At 36.8% G+C, this 24,863-nt stretch overlaps 3 protein-coding genes and 1 long non-coding RNA gene across 6 annotated transcripts; 1 reads left to right on the plus strand and 3 right to left on the minus strand.

Annotated features, from left to right (window-relative positions):
- Positions 1-666: 666 nt before the first annotated feature.
- Positions 667-4,968, minus strand: LOC145232193 (uncharacterized). Of its 3 annotated transcripts, none has more exons than XR_013860843.1 (6): positions 4,658-4,968; positions 2,795-4,473; positions 2,320-2,736; positions 2,067-2,252; positions 1,871-1,933; positions 667-1,415 (listed from the first exon to the last, which is right to left on the minus strand). It is a non-coding gene; the product is annotated as an uncharacterized LOC145232193 (long non-coding RNA). The 3 variants fall into 3 exon arrangements; XR_013860842.1 differs by having other exon boundaries at positions 2,320-2,361; positions 2,621-2,736; positions 2,795-4,968; XR_013860841.1 differs by having other exon boundaries at positions 2,795-4,968.
- A 4,095-nt stretch (positions 4,969-9,063) lies between these two features.
- LOC145232192 (uncharacterized) lies at positions 9,064-10,019 on the minus strand. The gene has a single exon (XM_080096732.1). It carries the CDS (start codon positions 9,679-9,681, stop codon positions 9,064-9,066), a length of 618 nt encoding a protein of 205 aa, XP_079952858.1. The 5' UTR covers positions 9,682-10,019.
- Positions 10,020-20,604: 10,585 nt separating this feature from the next.
- LOC145234523 (uncharacterized) lies at positions 20,605-22,518 on the minus strand. Its single transcript, XM_080099240.1, has 2 exons — positions 21,932-22,518; positions 20,605-21,798 (listed from the first exon to the last, which is right to left on the minus strand). Exons 1-2 carry the CDS (start codon positions 21,998-22,000, stop codon positions 20,605-20,607), a joined length of 1,263 nt encoding a protein of 420 aa, XP_079955366.1. The 5' UTR covers positions 22,001-22,518.
- Positions 22,519-22,594: 76 nt separating this feature from the next.
- On the plus strand, positions 22,595-24,146 carry LOC145234012 (uncharacterized). The gene is made up of 5 exons (XM_080098785.1): positions 22,595-22,661; positions 22,729-22,898; positions 22,977-23,045; positions 23,244-23,851; positions 23,933-24,146. Exons 1-4 carry the CDS (start codon positions 22,595-22,597, stop codon positions 23,655-23,657), a joined length of 720 nt encoding a protein of 239 aa, XP_079954911.1. The 3' UTR covers positions 23,658-23,851; positions 23,933-24,146.
- Positions 24,147-24,863: the final 717 nt, after the last annotated feature.

Here is a 24,863-nt window from a genome sequence, read left to right on the forward strand (position 1 = left end):
GGGGAAGTGAAAATGAGCACTTTCGTTAACGGCGTGTACTGTTTACATAGCAACCGGATTATCGCATAATCCGGTTAATCGCATCAAATACCCGTGGCAAATCGATGATGCGATTAACCGGATTCGTCTGTATAGGCTACTGCAATTTTTAGACAACAAAATTGATGGGAAGGCGCTTGGAGCTGTCAATCAGCTTGACATATTGTTTAAAATATTTCCGAATTTGCCAAAAGGAAGTTTGCTGAAAGTTTATCAGGAACTTACAAATTCTGAGAAGTCTGATCTTGGCAACATGTCATTGTCAAGTTCAAGCACTAGCTTGGACGACTCAAGTGAAATATGCACCAGTGCAGAAAGTTCAACCTCAAACCATGATTTGGAAGATCGTCCAAATCTAACAAAGACTGTTCCCAAAGTGTTTCCTATAGAAATGTGTGATTTCGGATTTCATGCAAAAGAGCTTATACGGACTGGTACACTTACAGAAAAGGGCAAGCGGGAAGTCACCACCGAGATAATACGTGTTATGAAAAAGTATGAAAGGTACAAGAATTTAGGTTGCAATATAGCTTATAGTCTGTTGTAATTGATGTTTTGTTTATAGCTTCCCTACCAGATCAACAAAAAAATCAGCGTTAACCTCATTTATAAAACTTGGAAAGGCAACTTTGGGCCTTAATGAAGAAGATGCAAAGGTAGAATTCGACATTGTATATACCTTGTGTGTATATTTATCTATTGTATATTTCTTTTGCTTTAGAAATTTTGGTTGCGGAAAATTACGCAAAAGATTAACACACAGATGAAACAACAGAGACGCCTACAACATCACACTGGCGTTTCTAAGCGTTCTAAAAACAACACAACTGGGACAGCTTCAACATCTATTGTGAAGCGTAGAAAAATTATGCACGAAGAACTGGATGTAGATCTGATGAATCAAAACAAACAAGTAAGTTTGCGTTGTTTTGAATTGCAACATTTAAATATTCCGTGTTGTGTGACCAAGCATAGCTCATTCCTTAAAGCAGTTTTTAAACCGCTACCATGAATATTTGGTCGAAAATGCAACAACATTTAGGAATTTCGACGTCTAACAACGACGTCAGTTTTTCGTCTTTTAATGACGTTGAAATCGCGTCTATTACCGACGTCTTTTTGCATACATTCTAAGGTCGAAAATGCAACAACATTTAGGAATTTCGACGTCTAACAACGACGTCAGTTTTTCGACTATTACTGACGTTGAAATCAATACATGTTAAGGTATCAACGAAGAAACACGTTGAATAAAATATAACATTATTTGTTAGGGGACATTCCTCCCTTTCGGGATTTCGCATGCTTCAGATAGTTTCCGACTTTCTGAAGCAGACTCGCCTCGGTAATCCCGGGGTAATTTCCACGAACACTCTCTGTGCAACAAACATGCTTTAATCAAAAGCACTGGAAAAACATAAGTCTTATGTATTTATACATACACCATAAGGCAGTGGTTCTCCACTCGTTTAAGGCCAGGGACCACCAGTTCAATTAAACCAATATCGTGGACCAGTCCATTATTAAGTAAAGATAAAGAAAGCATCCACAACAAGCATATTAACTTGAAATATATACATTTAATGCCTGAATTTTGAGGAGTGATATCAAACAACTGACAGCTAACAATAAATGGCTAATAACTTAGATAATATATAAGCTATTGCTGCCCGGCATAATATCAAGTTTATTGAGCCCTTCTGGCAAATGTACTTAAATACTCTGAACAACCTATTGCAAATAAAAAATAATTACAAAAAATAAACTGAAATCACTTTTGCAGGTATTTAGTTTAACCCTATAATTTTTAATTCAAAAAGAAAATTATTACCTGCGCATGACTCTGTTCAGTGTCCACTTCACTGTTCCCTCCAATCAACTTTAATTGTTGAACCTTAAAGTAGATAGGAGTTGTTTTTTACCATTAGAGCTTGTAGTTGTTTGTACTTCTACTTATTTTGTAGTGATTGGCACAACATTCTCATTCAAGTTGCAGAAAAAAATTGAACTACAATCTACAAACATACCAGCTGATTTCTCGTTTCTTCATTTTGACAGTCACTTTCCATTTTTTGAAATTCCTCCATACTTGTAATTTGGTTGAAGACATCCTTGGCAGTTGTGACGCTGTTTTCTTTCTTTGCCATACTTTCCTTCATTTCCATCATGGCCCTCAACATTTTGTTATTTGCTGGCTTGAACGTTTTTTAGATCTACACATAGACATATATGTAAACTATCATTTGTACTAAAAATAAGGTCAGAACAACCAGAACTTACATTTTTCCAAAATATGGAAGTTTTGTAAACTTTCATCTGAACCTAAAAATGCATAGTCATTGGATGACACCAAATAGAGTAATCATTGGATGACACCAAATAGTCAAACACATATGTATTACTGCTGCACTTTTACAATATTAAACATGAAAACAGTAGTTTTAACCTTTGCAACAAGGTGCACTGATATGTCCTAGAAAAGTAGTTGAGCAGGCCCCTTTATAACGTCAAAAGTTAAAAAATTTGAATGTGACTTTATTTAAAAATAGATTTTTTTCCAACACAGAACACACAAACTTACCGTGTGGTAAATTATCATCTGTACTGTGATTTTAAACGTGATTTAACACAAGCTATTCAACAAACTAATCTACATACCCAACTCAACTACAATCCTCTTTTTTTGAGGTATATCACCTAAAACCAGTAAAAAGAGTTACAAAATAAAACTATTTGCTTTAAAACATTTCCAAACCTATGTCAAAGGGAAATTTGATTGTTTTTTATCCAGTTTGATGGAATCACACCCTCTTCCTCTCTATCTTTTTCTTTCCATGCCGCCAATGACCACATTTTTTCTAACTTTTATCAAATATATACTAAACAACAAGACAATTAAATTAAATGCAACAAAGGTATCAAGACAAAACCTTTTTCATTGGGTACACAGACACATTTTGTGTGCAAGTCTTTCTTATTTATAAGCTTGGTATGGCTGGAAACATGATTTGGCATGAGCAAATGTTAAAAAGTTTTCAATCACAGGGCTTTGTAAAAAAACTGTACAGTTTTTTTCTGAAAACCATGTCACAAACACAGTTATTTTCAGAAATTTCTTTGACAAATGCAAAACAACCATTGTCAAGTAAAAAGCAGTTATCTTTTCGTGTAGTACAAACATGTATCTTTTGATTAACAGATTCAATTGACACATTGTCCAACTCTGAAATTCGTTTACAAATTTGTGCTGCTGGGTTTTTTGAATTTCTGACAATTTTTTTTAATATTCTTAAATGGTTTTCAAAATGAAAAGCAGAAAAAGAGTTCAAATCTGACTTAAAATATTCAACATCATCCACCAAATGTTGCACACAATGCACATTGTACACAGTAAAAGTTTTACCATACAAAAAACTTGACTTGCTAACAAAGTATGCACTTAATTGTTTTGCATAACTTAAATACTGCAAGCGAAATTGTTCTTTGGGGCAAAGAAATATTGTCATTGCCACAACAAGTGATAAAAAGTGTTCATAAATTTTACTGGACACCACTCCTTTAAGCACAACCATTCCAGTGTACAACAAAAACTGACGATATTCAGTGGCTTTCCATCTTTCTAACTCTGAAAGTGGACGAGGTTGTCTTGCAAATTCTCTGGGCAATTTACCATTCAAAGTTGACAAACGTTGCGAAATAATGGCAATTTGGTTAGATGAAAGTCTACATTTCTTGGGCCCTTTTTTTATATACATTAACATTCGCCTGACAACCCCCAAACAAACAAGGTGCATATAATCCAAAGCAAAGCTTGACACACATGAAACACCATAAAAAACAAGTGGCGATATTTGAACTTGATGTTCCTTAAACATAAATCTGTTAAAGTCACGATCATTTCTTAGTTGATGTTCAAAAGGATCATTATAAACCACTCTGCCTTGCCACTCACCTTTGGAATTACACCTTTCACAAGCAAAATAAGAATTGTGATTTTTAACACACTTCAAATACGCTCTTGCTGGGGCATCACAAATAAAAGTCTTGATTTCGACATTATACGTAATATCTTTATGTTTCAAACCATTCTTGTTGAGAAATTCATACTCAGTTAAAAAATCTTTCATAAAGTCAAACACTGAAATTGGCTTGTGATTACCTACAAAAATTGCAACCACAAAAGGCTTACTTACTTCAGCCATACACAAAATTGGCCACATTATTGGACTTAAAAAGTGGTACACCATCAACATTGACTTTTCAAAGTAAGGAGTTCTCCAGTAACGGATTCTGAAGGGATTTTAAAAACTTAAGAAGTCCAATTGTTAGGCCTAAGTACACATAAGTTCCACCACACAAGGCTTTAGTCTCCACAGTTTTAGGTGTTTGCATGAGTGTTCTTGCATCTTTTGGAAGATTTAAACCAGCATGTACCTTTAAAACATTTAGTAAGCCATTTATAAACTCACGCGTCACTTGATGCTGAGCACATAGCTGTGACAGTTTTTCCTTTACCAGTAAATCAGCTTCTGAAAAAACTTTGTTACTGTTTTCATTTTCTGGTGAAAGTTCAATGTCTTCACTAGAATTAAAACCACTTATGCTAGTGTCCGCTTACTGTTGATTTGTTCTTCGGAACTCGAAGAAAACTCTTCGTCAATACCATCTGCCACTTCATGCAAAATTATTCTTTTTGGCCTTATATCTTCTTCGTCGCTTGATACTGAAGAACTCGAAGAATATGCAGCCTTCATCAACGTTCTATAACGCCTGTAGTATGCGGCCCTACTGCTCATATTCGTATCTCACTCTTAACTTAGTTCGCGTGAACTGGACCAAAGTGACGAACACGCCCTTAGCGATTATTGGATCCTGTGGTCACATGACACTTGCGCGGGAGAACGAGACGAAAAAGGCGCGAAGGGATGAGCGCAAAATGAAATTTATTGAAACTGGCATCAAAGTGCCTGACAGCGGGAGTTAGAACTTATAATCTGATAACGTTGAAGGGAAAAATGCCATTGTTTGCGTCCCATGGAAGAGTCATTCCACGATACTTATGAAAAAACAGGCATCCGAGCCTGATCGACAATAAATATGTATTTTATTCTGATCACCGCTAACATATTTTTTGAATTGGTGTTTATCAAATTAAGATGTCAATACCTACTTTTGTTATTCATGCTACTAAATTATACACATAGATTTTTCTTCTGAAAATCAAATTGCGATATTTAATGTTAATATACACGCGAGAAAATATGATGTTAAATTGACGTTTGAAAATGGTTTACATTTTTTGTAAAAAAGACGTTGAATTGTGGGTAATTTGTCCAAAAGTACAGTTTCTTTTGCGACATTTAATCAAATTTATTTCAACGTCGATAAACACATAATTTCAACGTGAAAAAAGACTTCGAAATTTAATCCATTTTATGACGAAGTTACGGAGACACCAAATTACTACGTCGAACGTACGTGAAAAACTCAACTTACTTAAACGTTTAAAACTTGTAGTTTAATCGACGTTCAATAATGGTTTCAAATTGTATTTTAAGTTTTGGGTTGGATTTGGGTCGGATTTCAACGGTGAAATGTGGTCGATTTTTAAACCAACAAAAGACGTTTCATCGGCGACGTTTAGTCGACTTCATTTCAACGTCGACAAAGGCACATAATTTCAACGTGAAAAACACGACGTCGAATTTTAATCCATTTTACGACAAAGTTCCAGAGCCTCCAAATTACGACGTCGAACATTCGTGAAAAACTCAACGTATACTTAAACGTTTAAAACTTGTAGTTAAATCGACGTTCAATAATGGTTTCAAATTGTATTTTAAGTTTTGGGTTGGATTTGGGTCGGATTTCAACGGTGAAATGTGGTCGATTTTTAAACCAACAAAAGACGTTTCATCGGCGACGTTTAGTCGACTTCATTTCAACGTCGACAAAGGCACATAATTTCAACGTGAAAAACACGACGTCGAATTTTAATCCATTTTACGACAAAGTTCCAGAGCCTCCAAATTACGACGTCGAACATTCGTGAAAAACTCAACGTATACTTAAACGTTTAAAACTTGTAGTTAAATCGACGTTCAATAATGGTTTCAAATTGTATTTTAAGTTTTGGGTTGGGTTTGGGTTTGGGTCGGATTTCAACGTTGAAATGTGGTCGATTTTTAAACCAACAAAAGACGTTTCATCGGCGACGTTTAGTCGACTTCATTTCAACGTCGACAAAGGCACATAATTACAACGTGAAAAAAACGACGTCGAAATTTAATCCATTTTAAGTTGCGGAGACACCAAATTACGACGTCGAACATACGTGAAAAACTCAACGTTGCTTTAACGTGCCTGATATGCCATTAATTCGACGTCGAATACCGGTTGTTTTCGGACCTTGAAAATTGTGACTAATTTTCGACCTTACTTTCTTTTTGACGTCCTAGTTTTGCATAATGGTCGATTTTTGTCAGAAAGACGTCGATGTGAAATTTCGCAACGCCCGGTGCCCGCTGGGTAGCCTTTACTGAACATATATAAGTTGGCAATATATTGAAAAGCTACATTTCTAGTTTTCTAGCCATTTGTTTTGTGTAGAAAAACAAGTAATACAAATCTTAATTAGCAACTCCATTGTGACGTAATTTTTGTTACGCAATAATGTACACGGGTGTAAACAGCAGACGGCATCATTTGTATATTTTGTTTACTTGCACAGCGACGGGCCAAACACAATAACGTTCAGTAATAATGTGAAAAACAAAAACACACGTGGCACAGCTTCGAAACGAAGCGGTTGTAAATACGGTAAAACGCAACAGGAATATAGAAAAAAAGGAATAGAAAAAATAGATATAAATGAGTCGAAAAACGTCGAAGTTCGACAACAGTTGTCATGTTTCATTTAAGTAAATTTAGTCACAGTCAGCGTTTTCAACATATTCTATGACACTTTACAGATTATTGTCACACAAAAAAACTAGCCATACAGCTTTTTATTGGTATCATAACTAACAAATTTAACAACCACATTACATTGGTTTCAGAACTTGTTCATTTAAACATCTTTCTTGAATTTTTGTGTACAGACTATTAATTATATTTTAGTTTCTTAACTGCTATAATTGCTGCTTGCTGGCAAATAGCTTATAATTCCTTTTTTAAGTGCAAAACGCCTTCAAGCTTTAAAATTTACACAACTCTCACTTAAATTTAGACCATATTATTAAATCTTGTGCTTCCTTTTTCCAACCAAAATGAATCATGAAGTTATAGTTTGGGCATGATAATTGATAGCTTTTTCCTTAATCCCAAATGATAACTAAGAAACTGTTTTTCTATTTAGTACTAGCACTGCAAGTGCAAGTCTTTTGGAAATATTGATGTTCCTCAGAAAAATTAGCATCTTTTTTAGTGTTAAAAGGAACTGTTTTGCCTTTGAAGGAATCATGGAAAGAGCAAAAAGGATTTTTCATCCTAGTAATTTAACTTGTCAAAACATCATCTCTAGATTAATTATTTTCAAAGTAATCATGAACATCAGATCTACAGAAACATTTTCATTTGAGTAACTAGCTTTTCTTTGTCAACAATAGAATGTGCTTGGTGTCACTACTATCTTGTTTGTAGAATGTTCATTCTTAAGAAACACTTCCTGTGAAGCAATTTAGCAGCTACTGTTTAGACAAACAGTACATGTCCATTACATCAATACACATGATTGCACTTGATTGCAAATACTGTCCACATGGTGTGTTAAGAAATCCACACTTTAAATTATCTTCACTCTTTTTTTGTCTTCATTTCAAAAATCCTATTGCTTGCAGTTGTTTGTTCTGCATTTGATATTGCCTGAATTTCAGTGAGGCATTTAACTTCACAGTCACAAATTTAATTTTTCTTTGGTAACATTAGGAACTAAAACTGAGTATTTCTTGTTGTTGCTTATTCCTGCATGACATTGGAGTAGCAGATGTTTTGTCCCATACTTTTACAAATCTTTTTAATTCAGTTATTTATTATAAAGGTTAATTGTGACTTTTAAAGGTGTTAGATGACCTTTTTTCTTTTTCAAGGTGTTAGATACACTTATTTAATTCAATGATAACTGTAAAAACTGAAACCCACTTACAGTCATCTTAAAAAGTCACCACTAACGGTCAAACAATAAATTTAATGATAGCAAAATAATTATTTAACTGCACTCACTGTCGAACTTAAAAACACAGTACACGGGTTTGGCTTTGGAGCTCACTGACGCGAAGCAGACAACACAACTAGCGCTACGTCACGGGAGGGGCTGCGCGAGCCACAGCCCCCTCTCGCCTATTTCGCCTGGCATGTAGCTTTTCCAAGTGCGCATGCGCACAACTGAAAACGTCACGAAACTGGAGCTGCAGCTCCGCCATAGATAACTTATCATTATTTTTATTTTATTTTTAAATTTTTTTTTTAAATAATACAAAATGTTTATTAATTTTACTTTAATAAAACGCCAAAAATGCCATAAAGTACACTGATCAAACATAAAAACTATATGTAAAGATTGTTTTTTATAACAACTTGGAATAGGAATGTCAAGTAAAAATACTGGGGGTGCTGCAGCTCCGCAGCCCCCTCGCACGAGCCGCCCCTGGTTATAAATCCTGGTATATTGATTCTGGGAATCATTACCTGTTCTGTTGCCATCGTTGCAACGATTTCCACCTCCCATAGTAATATCACACGTTTTGGGAAATCTTTATTTCCAGGTTTAAAAAAAAAATAAAAAAAAATAAGCATCTTCAGTGTCTACAGAGAGCAATCTTTTTTCTCAACTGAAAGCCTAGCAGACTAAACCGACTGTAAACACGCAGTGATAGATAAGAAACACAAGGAAGATAAAAACAGTAAAACGTAAGAGGCGAAGAAAAAAAAAACACCCGTCACTTACACCTCGGTAAAACCATTTTTTTAATGTTAATTTTTGCATCGATTTTATTAAGCCACCATATCCAGGTTCGCAGTACGTGGTTATTCGACAAACACAACACAGTAACAACTTTCAACTGGTGGTTTCTTTTCAAACTCGTTGGGGTGTCGGTCTTTAAAGTGACGCAAAAGCGCCGCGTCATCATTACGCTGCGAAGTGTCGAACTTCGCCCAAATGGCACGGTGACCCGACCACCGATTGGCAAACCGATTTTTAGTTTGGCCTACATATTGTTCTTGGCATAAGTGGCAAGTGGCGACATAAATGCCATAACTCCTACATGTCAGATGTTGGGAGATCTTAAAACTGCGATTTGAGGTTTGCAGAAATGCGCTTTGTTTGACCATGTCGGTTTTGTGGCTACCATGGTTGCCACATAGGGCACAATGCCCGCAGGGATAGCATCCTGATGGAGCGCAATGATTCAGTCGCCCTAGAGCAAGTTTCCTAGGGCGTAAAAACAATTCTTGTAGGGAGGGTGGTCTTTTATAAGTCACCATACAGTTGGGTTTAAGTGCCTTTTCTTTATCTGTGAGGCGCAGTAGCGCTTGGCATCCCGTGGCCCAAACGAGTTTCTTGGTCCTCTCTTTGGAATGCCTTGTGTTTTGGTGGCGCTGTTCCTTCCAGGTTTTTGCCTCTTCTACAACAGCAGCGGTCATTGCTTTACAAAAGCCGGAGCAGTTCGCCTTTAACTTCAACCTGTTCAGGCTGTTGTTATAATCCAAATACAACTGATCGAGGTATCTCAACCGAATCGCTTCAGCTCGTACAATTGAACGAAAAGTAGCAGGCGGATGGTGCGATGACCCATGTAAAAACAGTCGATTATAACTGGTTGGCTTTGTGTAGCTGCACGTAACAAACCGATAGGGTTGTGCTGGCGTTGTTCTGTGAAGCACATCTAAAAATTCCAAACTCTTGTCAATTTCATTGGTGTGTAAAGTGCGTATTGTTAGTTTTAACCCAAATCGCGCAAATCGATTTTTGAGAGCCTTGATAATTCGCCTGGCAGAAATTTTTGAGAGCCTTGATAATTCGCCTGGCAGAAATTTCACCAATGTCATCAATAAATCTCTTGAAGATTTGCGCAAAACGTGTGTTATCTCTTTTTAAAATAAATTACATTTTTAAAATTATTAAACTTTTAACTTTGATACCTCTAAAGGTGTAACTTTAAACATTGTTATCGTGTAAGCATGCTGGAAAACCATCTCCTCATTTTGCTGAAATGATTTCCAGCAATTACTTTGAACAATAATGTATGGAGTGTCATTGTTCCAACACACTTTGCTTTTTTTGTCTGTAAGTGTATGTGTTTAAATATATGTACATATACAAATATGTTATTTATGTAATGTTATATATATGCAGATGAATAAATTTCTTTCAACTAAGGTTAAAATGTAGACCCACCATATGTCTTTGATATATGCAAATGCAGCTTTAAATCAGTCACAGTTTGGAATTGCAGAAATGATTTATCTGCATTTTCTTTACATTGAAACCAGCCAATAAAATATACATTATAAGACAAATCAAATCAAAATTTTCACGCAATGACCAACCGTTTGAATTTGGCTTGATGTTGCAAAATCAAATTCATGCAAGTTTCTTGCATTTTCATCTCTGCAAAAAAATAACTATCCTTTTGTTCTTAATTTATTTACAAAACAACCTACGTGGCTTCTTTAGCATTGCATGGAGTCATATCTTGTGAATTTGAGTCCTCCACCATGTTTGCTTGCGAAAATTATTTGTTTTAAGATACACTTAATTAAAGCTTAGCTTAATTTCACTAAGCTACACTAAATTGGCGCGGAATGCTCTATTGCGCCACCTACCGAAAATTAGGTCGTTATGGTGTTAGTAGCTCTACCAAAAATAACTTCCACGTGTATTCATAGAAGCTACATACACAAGATTTTTTTTATTGCGCATAAACATCACGACAAAAAGACGATTATAGCGAGCGGCATTCCACTTCACTTACAACGTTTCATCTCATAAACAAACATTTCCACCTTTGGCCTCAGTTTTTGAATCTTACTTTTGTAAATAACAAATCTGGTAGTCAAAAGCAAGCAGTTAATCAAGTTCAAAAAACATTTTTTAAAGCATTCATTGTGGATTCCAAAGAATTTTATACAGTTGTTAAGGTAATAAACAATGGCAAATGGTCGGACATGTCAAAAGTGACCAAACCTGGTATAATTATGTCATCAGTATTGTTTGTAAAAATGTGGTCTATTGCTGAAAAGGGTGATATTGTTGTATTAAAAATGTGTTAGATTGGGTATTAATAATGAAATCACCAAGGATGTAGTACTTATCTTTCTTTTTGATTAATTTAAGAAAAGGTTGGGATATTTGGCCCAGGATGTCTATATACAACACCAATAATCACTATTTTTTTGTTGTCTAGCTGTAACTCAATCCAGAGATTTTCACATTTGGGCATGTCAATATAATGATGTGCTGCAACTCGGTACACCAAATTTTCTCTGATATACAATCCAACACCTCCTGCTTTTGTTGGTAAGTTATTATGTAAAAAAGTGTATCCACTTAATGATATGTTAGCTCTGTGGTGTTTGCATATATTCGTGTTTCAATTACAGCTGTTATATGTGGCTAAATATTAGCCACATGTGAAAATTCTTCCAAGGTATGTAAATTGCGCACAAGACATCTAACATTAAAGTGAAGTAGTGTCAGGTCATAAATCGTGGTTGTCTGTACAAGCATTTTGATTGTTCAACATTGGTCATGATACTTACAGGGTGTTTTCTTTCAGGTTTTCTTCGGGTGTATGCAAAACTAGACACAGCAAGGTGCAAAAAAAACATTATGAAAAGTACGTACTGATATGGGTACCGGTTGATGTTCTATGACATTTCTGCTGATGGTGAAATCTTGTTTTTCATCATGTCCGCCGCATGTGGATTGCAATAATGGCAGATGTTTCTTAAATCCATTTTGCCTTTTAAATTGAAGGCATTGGTAGAACATTTTTTTGTTTGCTTTTGGTAAACTTTCATTTTTGTAAATCCGCGGTTGGTGTGCATCTGCTTCAGACACCCTTGCTTTGAACAATTTTGATCGATTATTAAACATTTCATCTCTTATTTCCTGCTTGCAAGTTTTATAATTATTGGTGCAGTGTGTGTTTTGGTCTTTATTTTGTGAGTACCCAAGTCTGTGGAATACACAATTTTTTTCTTTTTTAAGCATGATATCAACTGCAATGACCATTTTATCTGTGCATTCGTTGGAAATTTCGTGTGGGAGTGTGTGGGACTCCTTAAAGTGAAAGCAATACATCCACTTTAAGTTGTATTTTTCTTTAAAGTGACTGGTGACATTTTACTGATTGTTTGTGTTTGTTATTATTTTTTTTATATTTATCAGTTTACTTATTCAGACAGAATCTAAAAAAACTTATTCAAATAAAAATTGACTTTGGGAGCAATAACAGTATCGACTTTAGGAGGAATTGGGCAAACGAAACAATGGTCGCGGTTCTTGTGACGTAGTTTGCTTCACAGGATTTTCGTCGTTTAGGTTTGAAAACACTGCCAGATTGCCGCAGGTGATCGGTGATCGATCCGAAAGCTATATGCTGACGAACATGGCTATTCGTAGTGAAATCGCTCCTGATTTTTCTCAGATTTTACGATGTTTCGTACGATACCGCTACAATCAAACCAAAATATCCACGGTGGCATGTTATCACTTCGAAGTGTGGATCGCGATTGCAAACACGAAAAGGTATCTCGGGGAAAACGTTCTGCTGAAAAAACGCGGCAATGAAGCTTACCTTCGGAACCCTTTATTACTCGCGGTTATTTGCACATAGTTTTAGCGCATGTTATCACTTCGAAATTTGGATGGCGATCGCCAATGCGAAAGGTGATATCTCGGCGGAAACGTTCTGCTGAAAAAACGCGCAAATGCTACCTCGTATTGTCAAATGGAAATGACAAAGTAAGCTTGATTCTATAACATGGTAGCCTTCTGATTAAAACCTTACTCTTGGAACATTTTGTTAATCGCGGTTGTATACACCGGATTTTTAGCGCATGTTATCACTTCGAAGTGTGAATCGCGATCGCAAATGCGAAAAGGTATCTCGGGGAAAACGTTCTGCTAAACAATTCAGCTAATATTACTTCGCAATGTCAATTGGAAATAAAAGAGCAAGCTTTGTTCTATAACATGGTGCCTTCTGATTAAAAGCTTACCCTCGGAACCATTTAATAATCGCGGTTGTTTCCACCTGATTATAGTGCATGTTATCACTTCGACGTGTGGATCGCAACGTTACTGAAAAAACTCGCCAATGTTACCTCGTAATGTTAATTAGAAAAGAAAGAGCATGATTTCTTTTATAACGCGGTAACCTTTTAATTAAAAGTTTATCCTCTAAACATTTTTGGCTGTTTATGAATTTTTTACGTTCGTATTCATTTTAATTTTGTTATGGCGCCTAACATTTTGTGTGTACGATTCCGTATTTTAGCTGAATTGTTCTGGCAAATGATGGTAACTCATCTTGTTAATAGATGATTGGTTCGACATGAACACATAAACAATCAGAAAACAGGTTAAACTGGTGAAGCTTTTCTAAAATACCTTCAGCAGTGCAACACAATTCTGACAAAAACAGAGAGATAAATCAAAACTGCTTTTCTGTCCATTCAGTAACACACAATGGTTTACAGATGACCATTCCATGGACAATCTGGTCAGAGACATTCTTCAAACAGGTGCAGAATACTTCGCTAGAAGACTAAATCAAGATCCACTTAAGGGCTACTTTAGCCAGCAGCGTCAAACGGGAAGGTTTAATAATGCACCAAGAGTTCGCATGTTTGGTTATAATGCAAAGACTACTTGTCTGAGGAAATCAGTGCCAATGTGGAGGCACAATAATTTTTATTTGTTCCATTTTTAGTCATATTTGGATTTATATTATTAAAACAAATCAACAAAACTTCTGCAGCGTTCAATATCAATACTAAACACGCAAGGTTTTAAGGCCTCTTACAAGTTTGAAACCAATAGGCGCCAGTTACTGTCAATCGAGGGTAAATGAGTACTGCAGAGACAGTAAAGACTATCTGTTGCAGCTTAACGAGTCTATGCCCTAATTTTAACCGCAATTTGGTCGAAAGGGCGCCCTAGAAAATCAGTCAAGTTGTAATGCCACAATCTGCAGGACTTTGGTTAGCCTAATCTCATTTACGTTACAAAGTGTAGTTACACAGTACCAGCAAGGTTTTTACTCACAAGACAAGGGTATCGTCGCTGGCGATAACCATTCGGTGTCCATCACCAATATTGCAGTGCATTTTATTGTCAAAGACCAATAACGGTTGCTGCTGACACGAACTGGCCTCTTCGAACGGTTTATTGAAGATATTCTTTGGATATCTGAGAGAAACACAAATTGTGTGAAATCGCACCTTTTAAAATCTTTCGCCTCAAGAAATCTGGCACTAACCTTCCGAAGCTTAAACACCACCTGCGTAGGTGAAAAACTAGAGTTCTTAGATGTTTCTCATGTTGCTTGTAGAGAAAGTCCAGGCTTCTTTACTACAGATTATCAAAAGCAAACCGCTATAAACCGGCTTTATCTAAACCAGAGGTTCTTAACCTTTTTATAACGGCCGAACCCCAAAGTTACATCCTAGGTTTTTAACCCATTTTGTTTGGTGGGTCATAATTACTTTTTGTTCAAACGTAGTGGCAACAGTTACTGTTTGTCATTTTGTTAAATTCTGACATAATAGTACAAGCAACCTGTTTCATGATTGCTTTAATTCCGGCCATTTTTAGTTTTTACCAAAATGAAGAATTGTATTTTTGGCATCTGTACTAGTGATGCACCGAAGTTTCGGTTGGCCCACTGACTGAAGTTGGCGACGGCATTTTCGAGGTAAAAATCCGGAAAACTCGCTTAGTCCATGACTTGCCCATTCAGTGTGGACTTCTCTGTGTGTGTGTGCGTGTGCGGCTGTGATCCGCCCCGAACACCACTAGTTTATGACAGCAGCAAGTGGTCATAAGGAGAACCTTACGGTACCAATTACAGCGCCACGCCCGAGATAGTTGAGTAATCACGCCCAAACATTGCAACCTTATCCTCGGTCGACGAGGGACATTAACTCCTCCGCACCGTACGTCGTCACCACCAAAGCCCCGGGTCAATTTTGCGGGATACAAGCGCAACGACGTCGAGTAAATATGTGATTCATTTTCAGACAAGAAGCAGAAGCAACAGTCAGCAACAGCAATCAAGCAGCATGCAAACCCCAACCAAACGACCCACTCTCGCAGATATCACCAATGCCCCCACAGAGCTTGTCAGCTCGTTAGATTTTCGCCGGGATTCGAGGAAAGCGTGGCCGTGAAAGTAACAAAAATACCTTGCACTAATACCTGCAGCAGCAGCGGGAATAAATTGTATGATAATGCTTGCTCAGTTCCACAGTCGGTGTGCGCTGCGATACCTTGAGCGTCGACTCTGCACATCTTGGTGTTTTCCACACCGCCCGAAGACGGCTACAACCGGCTGCGAATCTCGTCAATCGACTCCTCGCCACAGAATATGCACCTAGCCACCCCGTCCCGCGTCTTTATCGCGTTTATTTGGTTTTCGTCCATCAAGCGGCAAAGTCAAATATGACGTTGCGATGCTTGTCTATTTTAAAGGGGACGCATAAAAACACCACCTTTGACCTCCAATGGAAAAATAAAATAACCAAGGATGTTTTACTAAGTGAAGATTCATCGCAAAAAATACTCAGAAACGATGAGGCTTACAAATCACTAAAATGCATACGTGGCAGCCCTCCATATTGGGACATACATTGAAGGAATTAAGGATGAGGCAACTTTGAATACCCACATGAGTTTGTAGTTTATCTGCAGTTGATCGCAGAAGGCCCAAAATTATTCAAACAATCTGCGCACACCAAAACAAGTCTGTTCCACCATTGGATTGAGAAACATATTGCAAGCAACTCAGTCACAGCTGCAAGAATGTTCGATCGACGAGTTTACCATTTCCTCAATGATTTTATAAAATTTAACAGCCTATTGTAGAATTTGTGGATTTTTGCAGAAACTAAATTCCAAATGCGAGGTAAAGTTTTGTAGTTTTCAGCCTGCATTTTCCTTTTTGTGGTTTTTATAAAAAAAATGCTCCAAAATTTAATAAAAAATACCAACAAAGAGGTGTATGACTTCATTGACATAAACGTAACTTGCCAAATTCCATACCAAAATAAAAACCCAGAGTTTCATGAAATGGTTACTAAATTACAGACACATAGTAAAAAGTATTTCAAATTATGAAAAAAGGTGGAAAAGCGTGCAGGTATTTGTAGGCATAATGTTAATTTATGACAATTCTTTTGTTTGCAGTTTTAATTTTTGTCTTCCAATTTTTTCAGAAACATAAAAAAAATTACACAGGCAACACAAAATTTACAGAAAATCTACCAATTGCTTTCAAAAATACCCCCAACTGAAAAGGATGCCCTTCAGGTTTGTCACAAAAAATGACTTCATACATATACAGTATTTTTAAATTTCTGTTTCTGAGTATTCTGATGCACATTACAGTGCAATAATTCAGCGAAGTATAGTTGTCTTAAAAAGGGATCCAACTGAGTGCTGGGTTATTACATCCACTACCTTTCTTTTCATCAAAGGTTTTATGATTGAGGTAAAACAATACTATTTAATAAATTGTCCCTTCCAAATTTTTAGTTGATCACCACAGCAAACTGTCAGATATAGAAAAACGTGGGTTTTGAATATGAGAAATGGTAACAGAAGGGAACCATTTTGACTTTTCCTCACTGGTGGTGCAGGTACATGAAACGAAAAAAAAATACGAAATAATAATTTCACACATTGATAATATGTTTCAGGAACTGGAAAAAGTCTTTTGGGGAAGTGTACCCACCATAAATCAAAACCACTCAAAAGGAAAAACTCGCATCACTGCGATTAAAACTGATTTGTTCACAAATTCTTGTGATAGGTGAGGTATGTTTACACAAATATGCAAAACAAAAATAGGTGATTATGATATTCAGTGTTTATTTCTTTCTGCAGGTGTCAATGATTGATCGAACTCATATCATGCACTTTACCCAACGACTAAACCAAACTTTACGCCCAGCAGATCCCATTTTTGCAGTAGGTGATTTTTTTGTCAAATTCCTTCAGTATTTGGCACTTCATTATTAAAACATAAACCTGATTCAATGAAATTTTCCACTACCAAACAATCGATGCTTGTAACAAATGACTCTGTTTCTAGTGGTTTTCACACTGATTTTTTTTTTGATCTAATTTTAATGACCCTGAATCGTCGCAGTTGCTTTACTTGAAAGGAGACAATAAAATGAATGAAAAGAAAAGATGTACCACGTTACACCAAATCATGAGACCAAAGGAAGATGAGTCAAACTAACAACGAGGAAATGTCAATAGATGACAAAACAGCATCGCAACAACCAATAGTCACCTGGCACCCGGATTATGAAATGGATGCTTTTAATTTGTATTGAACCCATGCAGAAATTGACAAACATAACCAAAAAAATGCTCTCAAAACTGCTCTACTTTATCTGCAGTAGATGAGGTAAAAAAAAGTCATAGGCCAGCATTATCGCAGCAAAGTACCGGTTGCTTAGGTTTTTTAAATGAAAAATATAACCGGCGATTGGGAACAATAAAATGAGTCTTGAAACTAAATGGCTGCGTGGTCAAGGATACGACGGAGCAAGCAAAGTGGAAGTTCAATGGCGTGCAAGCAAAAATACTCCAAAAATTGCAGTATATTGCCATTGTGCTGCCCACTCACTGCCTTGTGATAGTTCTGACATCGTCATCTGTCGTTGGTGCAATACCGCGGGTTATGCGCAAGTAGCGACGAGAGAATGTGGGTACAGCGTTTCGCGCCGCCTAAAGAAAAAACAAACCAACATGGATAGCTTGGGCTACATCGTTTCCACGGCTACCAAGAAAAAAAAAAGTAAAAGAAGGTAGGCTACTGGGACCAAAAAAAAAGTAAAAGAAGGTAGGCTACTGTTTTGCAATGATCGCACGAAAAACGAGTATCAGTTTAAAAGCCATGGTTAACTTGAGAAGCCGTGGAAACGATGTAGCCCAAGCTATCCATGTTGGTTTGTTTTTTCTTTAGGCGGCGCGAAACGCTGTACCCACATTCTCTCGTCGCTACTTGCAAACATGAGGCCAAAATTTTTACTAAGAACCCGGGAATTTTACACTTTTGGAACTAAACAGCGTGCAAGGTATGAAAGCAAATTCGCTTGGTTGTTTTTAAGACAACGTTTTATTCGTTGCCATTAAAAACAGCACCTGCACAAGGAAAAAAAGTCAAGTATAAGAGCGACAGAAGTCGGTACCGGAAACGGATAGCTATAAAAAATCATAATGAACACGTTGAAGCAGTGACTGGCACGATTTTAAACAAGTCTGATTTCTTATTAGATCATAATGCAGAATCCCTTCTCATAAGGGGCCTTAATTTTGTGCCTACACCTTGTTGGGACAACCGCACAAAAGAAAAAGAGTGGATGAAAATGGAATAAAGATGAACAGAACTTCGAAATAACAGACATTTTGTGTCCACTCCCTCTATGCGTTATACCAATGTTTTGAAAAAAACTAGCGGGTTGTTTCGGGCGACTGGCGTGTGAAGTCTTTTTAATGAGTCAATTGTGGGGTTCATAGACATAATAAAATTTTAAGCAGGCCCATCGAACGTCAAAAGACTTTCTAGCAACGTCTGACTCGTCAGAAATAAATTCTGAAGTTGAGGTCCAACATCCGCTACTTTTCAGAACGCGAGGCCGAAATAAGTGCAACCGAGCCTTCTTTTGACGGCAACAATTAGTCAACGAGTAATTACATTTTTGTAAACATTAAACTAGCAGTTGAAACTGTTCGCAGGTTTCTTTTACACGACCTGGAAACAATGGGTCAGAAAGACCGGAAACGGTGTACACACAACATTCAAGCATTTAATATTATATTGGGATGGCCTAATGCAAATTAAATTTAATTGGTAGCAATAAGTTATCCTCAAGCCTGTAAACAGACAGAGCATCATGGTACAAAACCCTGTCAAGACTCAACAGGTAGAACTCATTTTTGGTGTTAAGTACATATGCATTAAATGAAAATTCAATCTCGACAGTGTCAAAAAATTCAGTCAATAAGAATTGAGTGCTCTGTTGTGACACAATTGCCACCAACCTTCCAAATTGTGGCAAATCCATTGTTTTATCAATTACATAGAAACAGTTTTTTTAAAATGTGTGTGTTGTAATGCAACCAAGAATGTTGCAATGTTTTAGACAAGCAGTTGGTAGGTACTGAAAGGTGTAGCGGCCACGTGCTTTTAAACCATCATTTTGGCACTTTGGTTTGGCTAAGCATTAAGCAATGGAAAATTTTACTTTTGCAACCATGACTTTTCGTTCCATGGAATTTATATGCTGCTTTTGCGACATATGGTATCGAGCGGTGTAACTTACTGTTCCATGTGTTCTCATGATTCAGTAACTATTGGAGGCACATATTCAGTGTCGTATGTTCCAACAGCCTGACCATAAGACAGGCTGTTGCGTAAACCGGGTGTTTCGAAATAGTTGTGCAATCCATTGCAGTGCTGCAAATCTTTGCAAGCGTTTAACTTAAAACAAACTAATAACTGATGTGAGTAAAAGAAGGTAGGCTACTGTTTTGCAATGATCGCACGAAAAACGAGTATCAGTTTAAAAGCCAATGTTTTATCGTTGATCTCTCTTTTCCATCGTATCTTTTCCTTGACATAAATGAGACTTGATGTGTGTTGCGTAACCAGAATAAAAGACAAGAACTAAATTGATCTTTTGTGGATCATGTCGGCTCTGAGCAGCAAGCGTTAAGAATCGTAATAATGAACTTACTCGCTACTGCAGACGACCGATACGAGCCACGAGAAGCAGAAGAAGTAACAACGAGCTTTCAAGTAAACAATAACACCACGCGCGCACCCACTCGCCCCCGCAAAGGTTAGTGTTTAGTAGATGGCAAACTTCTTCTTTGATTTTTCCTGCCGGCCCCAGCTTGAAGTCTGGCTTCAAAAAAAAATTGTCATTGACAAGTTGCATGCATAAATGCATCTGGGGTCTTTGAGCCATGTACTTGGCCACATTTTTGTAATTGGCGATATGTGCCAGCTTTTTGAAATAAGAGTGTTTAGCTTCATATCTCATCGACCAGAATTGAATATTTGGTCCAAGCTGGTTGGTACTTGAAGGAATGTGTAAAAGGTAATGTTGCTTGGGTATTACGTTTTTTTCTGGAAAACTTTGTTTGAACAAATGTAGATACTGAGCTGTTGTGAACTTTACTGACACAGTTGTTTGTTTGTGTATGTCAGATGACATCAATGTACTCCAAAAGATTTGAATAGCATTCCCACACTGTATCTTTCATGTCAATATGACTGTACAAAATGAGGGGAAGAAGGCGACAAAGGGATGCAGACTGCCTTAATGAACCACCACACCTATAAGATGTTGAAGCAAGATCGGTGATGGCTTGGTAGGCTTGTCAAGGTATGTATAATTAAAGTTTTTCAAACTTTCATTGATCTGGGACAAACTTACACTTTTGGCTTGAATATAATGGCCAAGGACCAGTTTAATTGTATAAGGTATACAACCTTCAAGCAGTATATGCATTAAATCATGTGGAGAACCTTCAAAAATATTAAAATGCTCCACATCTAAGATAGTAGCCCTTCTGTTTACACCTGTTGCAACAGTGTCCTCACTCTTACAGTGAATTTCTGTATGTGTCTTAAGATCCCGCAGTACAAATTCATTTTCAGTAAACTTGGTGTTCATATCGTTAAAGTTGCAAAGGCAAGTTCTGCATTTCTGATGGGCAAAGCCAACACCCTCTTTAAACCCGGTCATTTGATGACATGCAAGTGTATCAGCAACAATTGCTGCTAAACCACCCTTTTGTACAGTAATTTCCTTTGCGATTATATTAATGACAGTATCAATACCAAACGTTTTTAGGTCTGAAGTTAATGCAACAGCAATTAGAAAAATTCCTTGAAGTTTGGACAGAAGTTTCTTGGGTAAATTTAAAATTGAAAAATAAAACAATCCCAATTTGTGCACTGATGACTTCCTTCCCAAAGGGTTACACACTTCCATATCATCATAATACAACACCAATCTGATTACATCAGGTGTGGTAAAGATAGTACTGCGTTTGGCAACTTCTCCATCATTAAAATTTTCCAACACTCCATCTGGATGGATTTTTGATTGACAAGCGGTTGAAAATGCCTGTTTAAAATTCTGGTTTTTAAATAATGACTGAATTGTGGATTTGATTGGCACATAATAAATATTGTGCGTCTTGTGGTATATAACTTGACTGGCCCCTACACCTTTTGTACAAGAAGACTTTCCATTACATATTTCCTCTGGTTCAACAAAACCAAAATTTTCTTTGATGTACTTTTCTTGTTTGCATGGAGTAGAGAGTTCATTTAAACTGTTGTCCCATGTTTGCCAGTGTTGGTTAAACTTTTCAATAACATTTCCCTTTTCTCCACCAGATATTTCTTTCCCACTGTTAAAAAGATTTTCCAGACATTTCCGTGACGAATCAAAACTTGCATTTAACAACGATGAAACTTCTTGAACAATTTCATTGACTGCCACCTAAAAAGTTATGGTCAAGCAACTGTAATTGTTAATTATATTTGATAAAATATGTTTCATCTTTTACATAAGCTTTGCTTGAGTTTTTCTTAAAGATTTGTTTAAAATCGTTGATCTTTAAAAAAAGTTTTACCTGAGTAAGATTGTGATATTCCTTCATACGAAGTATTAATAATGCTACAGATTTTTCTGAATAGATCATTTCAGCAGGTGGGAAAATAGAGTTGCCACCAACTTCAGTACTTGCATCATGCTCTCCCAACAACTGTTTGTTGGTACATGTGTTTTCTGGAAAGGATGATGAACGTTTATATAATCTCGCGTTTATGTAAAGGTTCTTTAACGTTTGGGTACCTTGTTCGTTCTGATCGCCAGGGCAGGCAACGTTGGTGGAACAGCCAACATCGCCACGCGTCGCGACTTTATGTTGGCCTAGCACTCTCGATAAAAACGCTTTGTGATATTTGGTACAATGTTTGTAGTATGTGTTAGTTTTTTCGAAATTGTACAGACATCCGTCTATAATGCAGCACAAAGGAAACTGGAGGCACAAAAATTCACCGTAGTTTCACAAACATCGCACTGCCAAGGGCAGGTACGAGTCATGCCGTCTTTATCTTAAAGCATAGTGAATTAGTTGTACATTTAGTCGGTTGTTACGTCACAGAAGCATTGTTATGACACACACGATCCTGTTCTAGAAATTGGTTTATAATGACTTTGGTAAACTGTTCAAAATGTAAAGCAGCATGTTTAACGTGGACATCAGTAAAGAAAGGTTCAGGCTTAAACTGTCATGGATGAATTTATCGGTTCAGTCCAGGTGTTTGGATTCGCAGAAGATGTTTTGCAAACAATGCGAAGTAACATAATTTACTTATTATGTTTTACTGCGTGCTTTATAATTATTGTGTCCTAACTGATGCGCAGACATGCAACTTACGGTTGACGATTTAATGGAGTTAAATCGAGACGACATCAACGTTGAATTTGGAAAATACCTGTTCACGGTCAGGAAAAAAGTTTGGGCGTTTTTCATGCAAGTTAAAGAAAACAACAGTGTTGCAATAAATGACAGTGTTGCAACGCAGTCAACCGCCGTAAGTGATTTCGATTTAATATTCCAACTTAATGTCGGCAAAGTTTAATATTCCAACTTTAACACGACGACTTTGCAGGAATCTTCAAGCGTTGCCGACGACAAAACGGAAAGTTTGATGGATGAATCGCTGATTTCAACATCAACGGCAAGTCACGCATATAACGCTTTACATTTATGCAACATTTTTACAAAAAGCGCGTAGTCACTCCTCAATTTATATAAGTTCATTTAATATTGATTGACATTTGCATGCACCAATTTAAGACCTATAACTATTTATGGTGTTTTAGACTTTATGTTATAACCCTCATAATTGTAACAGTGGTTTTGTGTTTTTTTTTAGGATCCTTTGTTTGATGAGGAAGCTGATTGTTTATTGGAATCGTTTTGCAATACAGATGCAAAACCAAAGTCCAAATCATTTGCACAATTTTCAACCCCACCTGTTCACTTTCTGACGCAACCACTGGGAAAGTATCCAGGTGAAATTCCAGACCCATTTCCCTTTGAAGAAAAATTCATCAAGGCTTTGAAACGGCCAAGACAAAAATTTTGTGAAAACCACACTGCCTACCTCCACATAGTGAAAAAAATTTATGAGGTCGTCAGTGCATACCTCAAGAGAAAGCCCACCAAACAAAAAAGGAAAGTGATCTGCACAAACTTGTGCATTGAATATCCAGTTTTGCAGTATGGAGAAAAAACGCATTTGCTCTGGAGGAGGCTTTACGCAAAAGAGCTAATAATGTTGAATTAAGAGCAAGATCATCACTTTGTGTTAAGTATGTTAAACAAACCCGGCCCAAGGATTCGAAGAAAAGACCAAACAACAGTTCTGGTGAGGCCCCAGAGGTCAAAGAAAAGAGGTTTAAATTTATTTCTCTCGTGAACGGTGACAAAATCACATTACATGTGATGGCGCAGTTTCCAAACTACACAAATCCTGATGTGGTAAGTGCTGGAAATATGAAAAATATAAAGTTTTTAGTATAGGTTTCAAAACTTTTTCTGACAGAATTTGTTGCTTTGCAGTGCATTGAAGATCTAGCGTATTTAAAAAAGATTTCACTGGACGACTTACATGTCAAAGCCGGTGCAAGATGGAGTGCCTTCATGAAATGGAGCATTGAAAAACTGAGAATGGAGGAGTTAAGTGAATATAAGCAGATATTGTCTGCTTTGAGTGAGATTTGGGGAAACGCAGTTGTTTCCAAATTTGTTTTCAATTTATGTAGTGATGGCCAGATCTTGTGTATCAATTGTTTTGATAGAAAATCACAGTTGACCGTTATGTCCGATAAAATACCATTTATACATGTAGAATCTGATCCATCTCGCCCACACCCACCTTTTCTTTCTTTGATTGCGACCTACTTTGTCCTAAACCTGTCCTACCCAGCACCTGCAACCCCTTGCTACCAAGCCCTAGATTGGCTTTTAACAGGGTCTGGTGAGATAAATGATGCCAGGTTTGCTCCAGTGCATGATGTTTTTGAAAAACTGTAATGATATAGTATGATATTATCAATAAACAAGTATGTGACAGATAAGTGTGTTACGGATGCATACATTACAGATCAGCAGAATGGCAAAGAAGAGAAAAATAATGGAGACAAGCTGAAGAAGACAAAAATGCAATGTATAGGATTGGCAGTTAGGTATTTAACATTGTAACAGTGAAGTAGCACAATATCAACGTCGTAGGGTTGTTGATTAAACAACAAAAAACAATAACAAATCACAACTTTAATGAAAATGAAAAAAATAAAAATAAATGATAAACACGAGACAAATAATCCAAACCATGCATTACGTATTACGCTATCAAAATCATAAACTTAGTGAACACGAACCGTTGTGCGTACAACAACCAACTACTGATAAGGGAGTCAAGGAAACAGCACGTTGTGTAATTTGTAAACAATAGTGGTTTGACCTTCAACGTTCATAGTTTTGCAGTAAT

This window comes from Phallusia mammillata, chromosome 6, assembly GCF_965637545.1.
Source record: "Phallusia mammillata chromosome 6, kaPhaMamm4.hap1.1, whole genome shotgun sequence".
NCBI lineage: Eukaryota > Metazoa > Chordata > Ascidiacea > Phlebobranchia > Ascidiidae > Phallusia > Phallusia mammillata.

Bases quoted from the DNA above. Each gene is read 5' to 3' on its own strand.
- LOC145234012 (XM_080098785.1), top strand. From the start codon at position 22,595: ATGGATGAATTTATCGGTTCAGTCCAGGTGTTTGGATTCGCAGAAGAT. The intron at 22,662-22,728 runs GTAACATAATTT...ACTGATGCGCAG, and splicing joins TGTTTTGCAAACAATGCGAA to ACATGCAACTTACGGTTGAC. The intron at 22,899-22,976 runs GTAAGTGATTTC...ACGACTTTGCAG, and splicing joins TTGCAACGCAGTCAACCGCC to GAATCTTCAAGCGTTGCCGA.
- LOC145232192 (XM_080096732.1), bottom strand. From the start codon at position 9,681: ATGACCGCTGCTGTTGTAGAAGAGGCAAAAACCTGGAAGGAACAGCGC.
- LOC145234523 (XM_080099240.1), bottom strand. From the start codon at position 22,000: ATGATCTATTCAGAAAAATCTGTAGCATTATTAATACTTCGTATGAAG. The intron at 21,799-21,931 runs GTAAAACTTTTT...ATAACTTTTTAG, and splicing joins AATATCACAATCTTACTCAG to GTGGCAGTCAATGAAATTGT.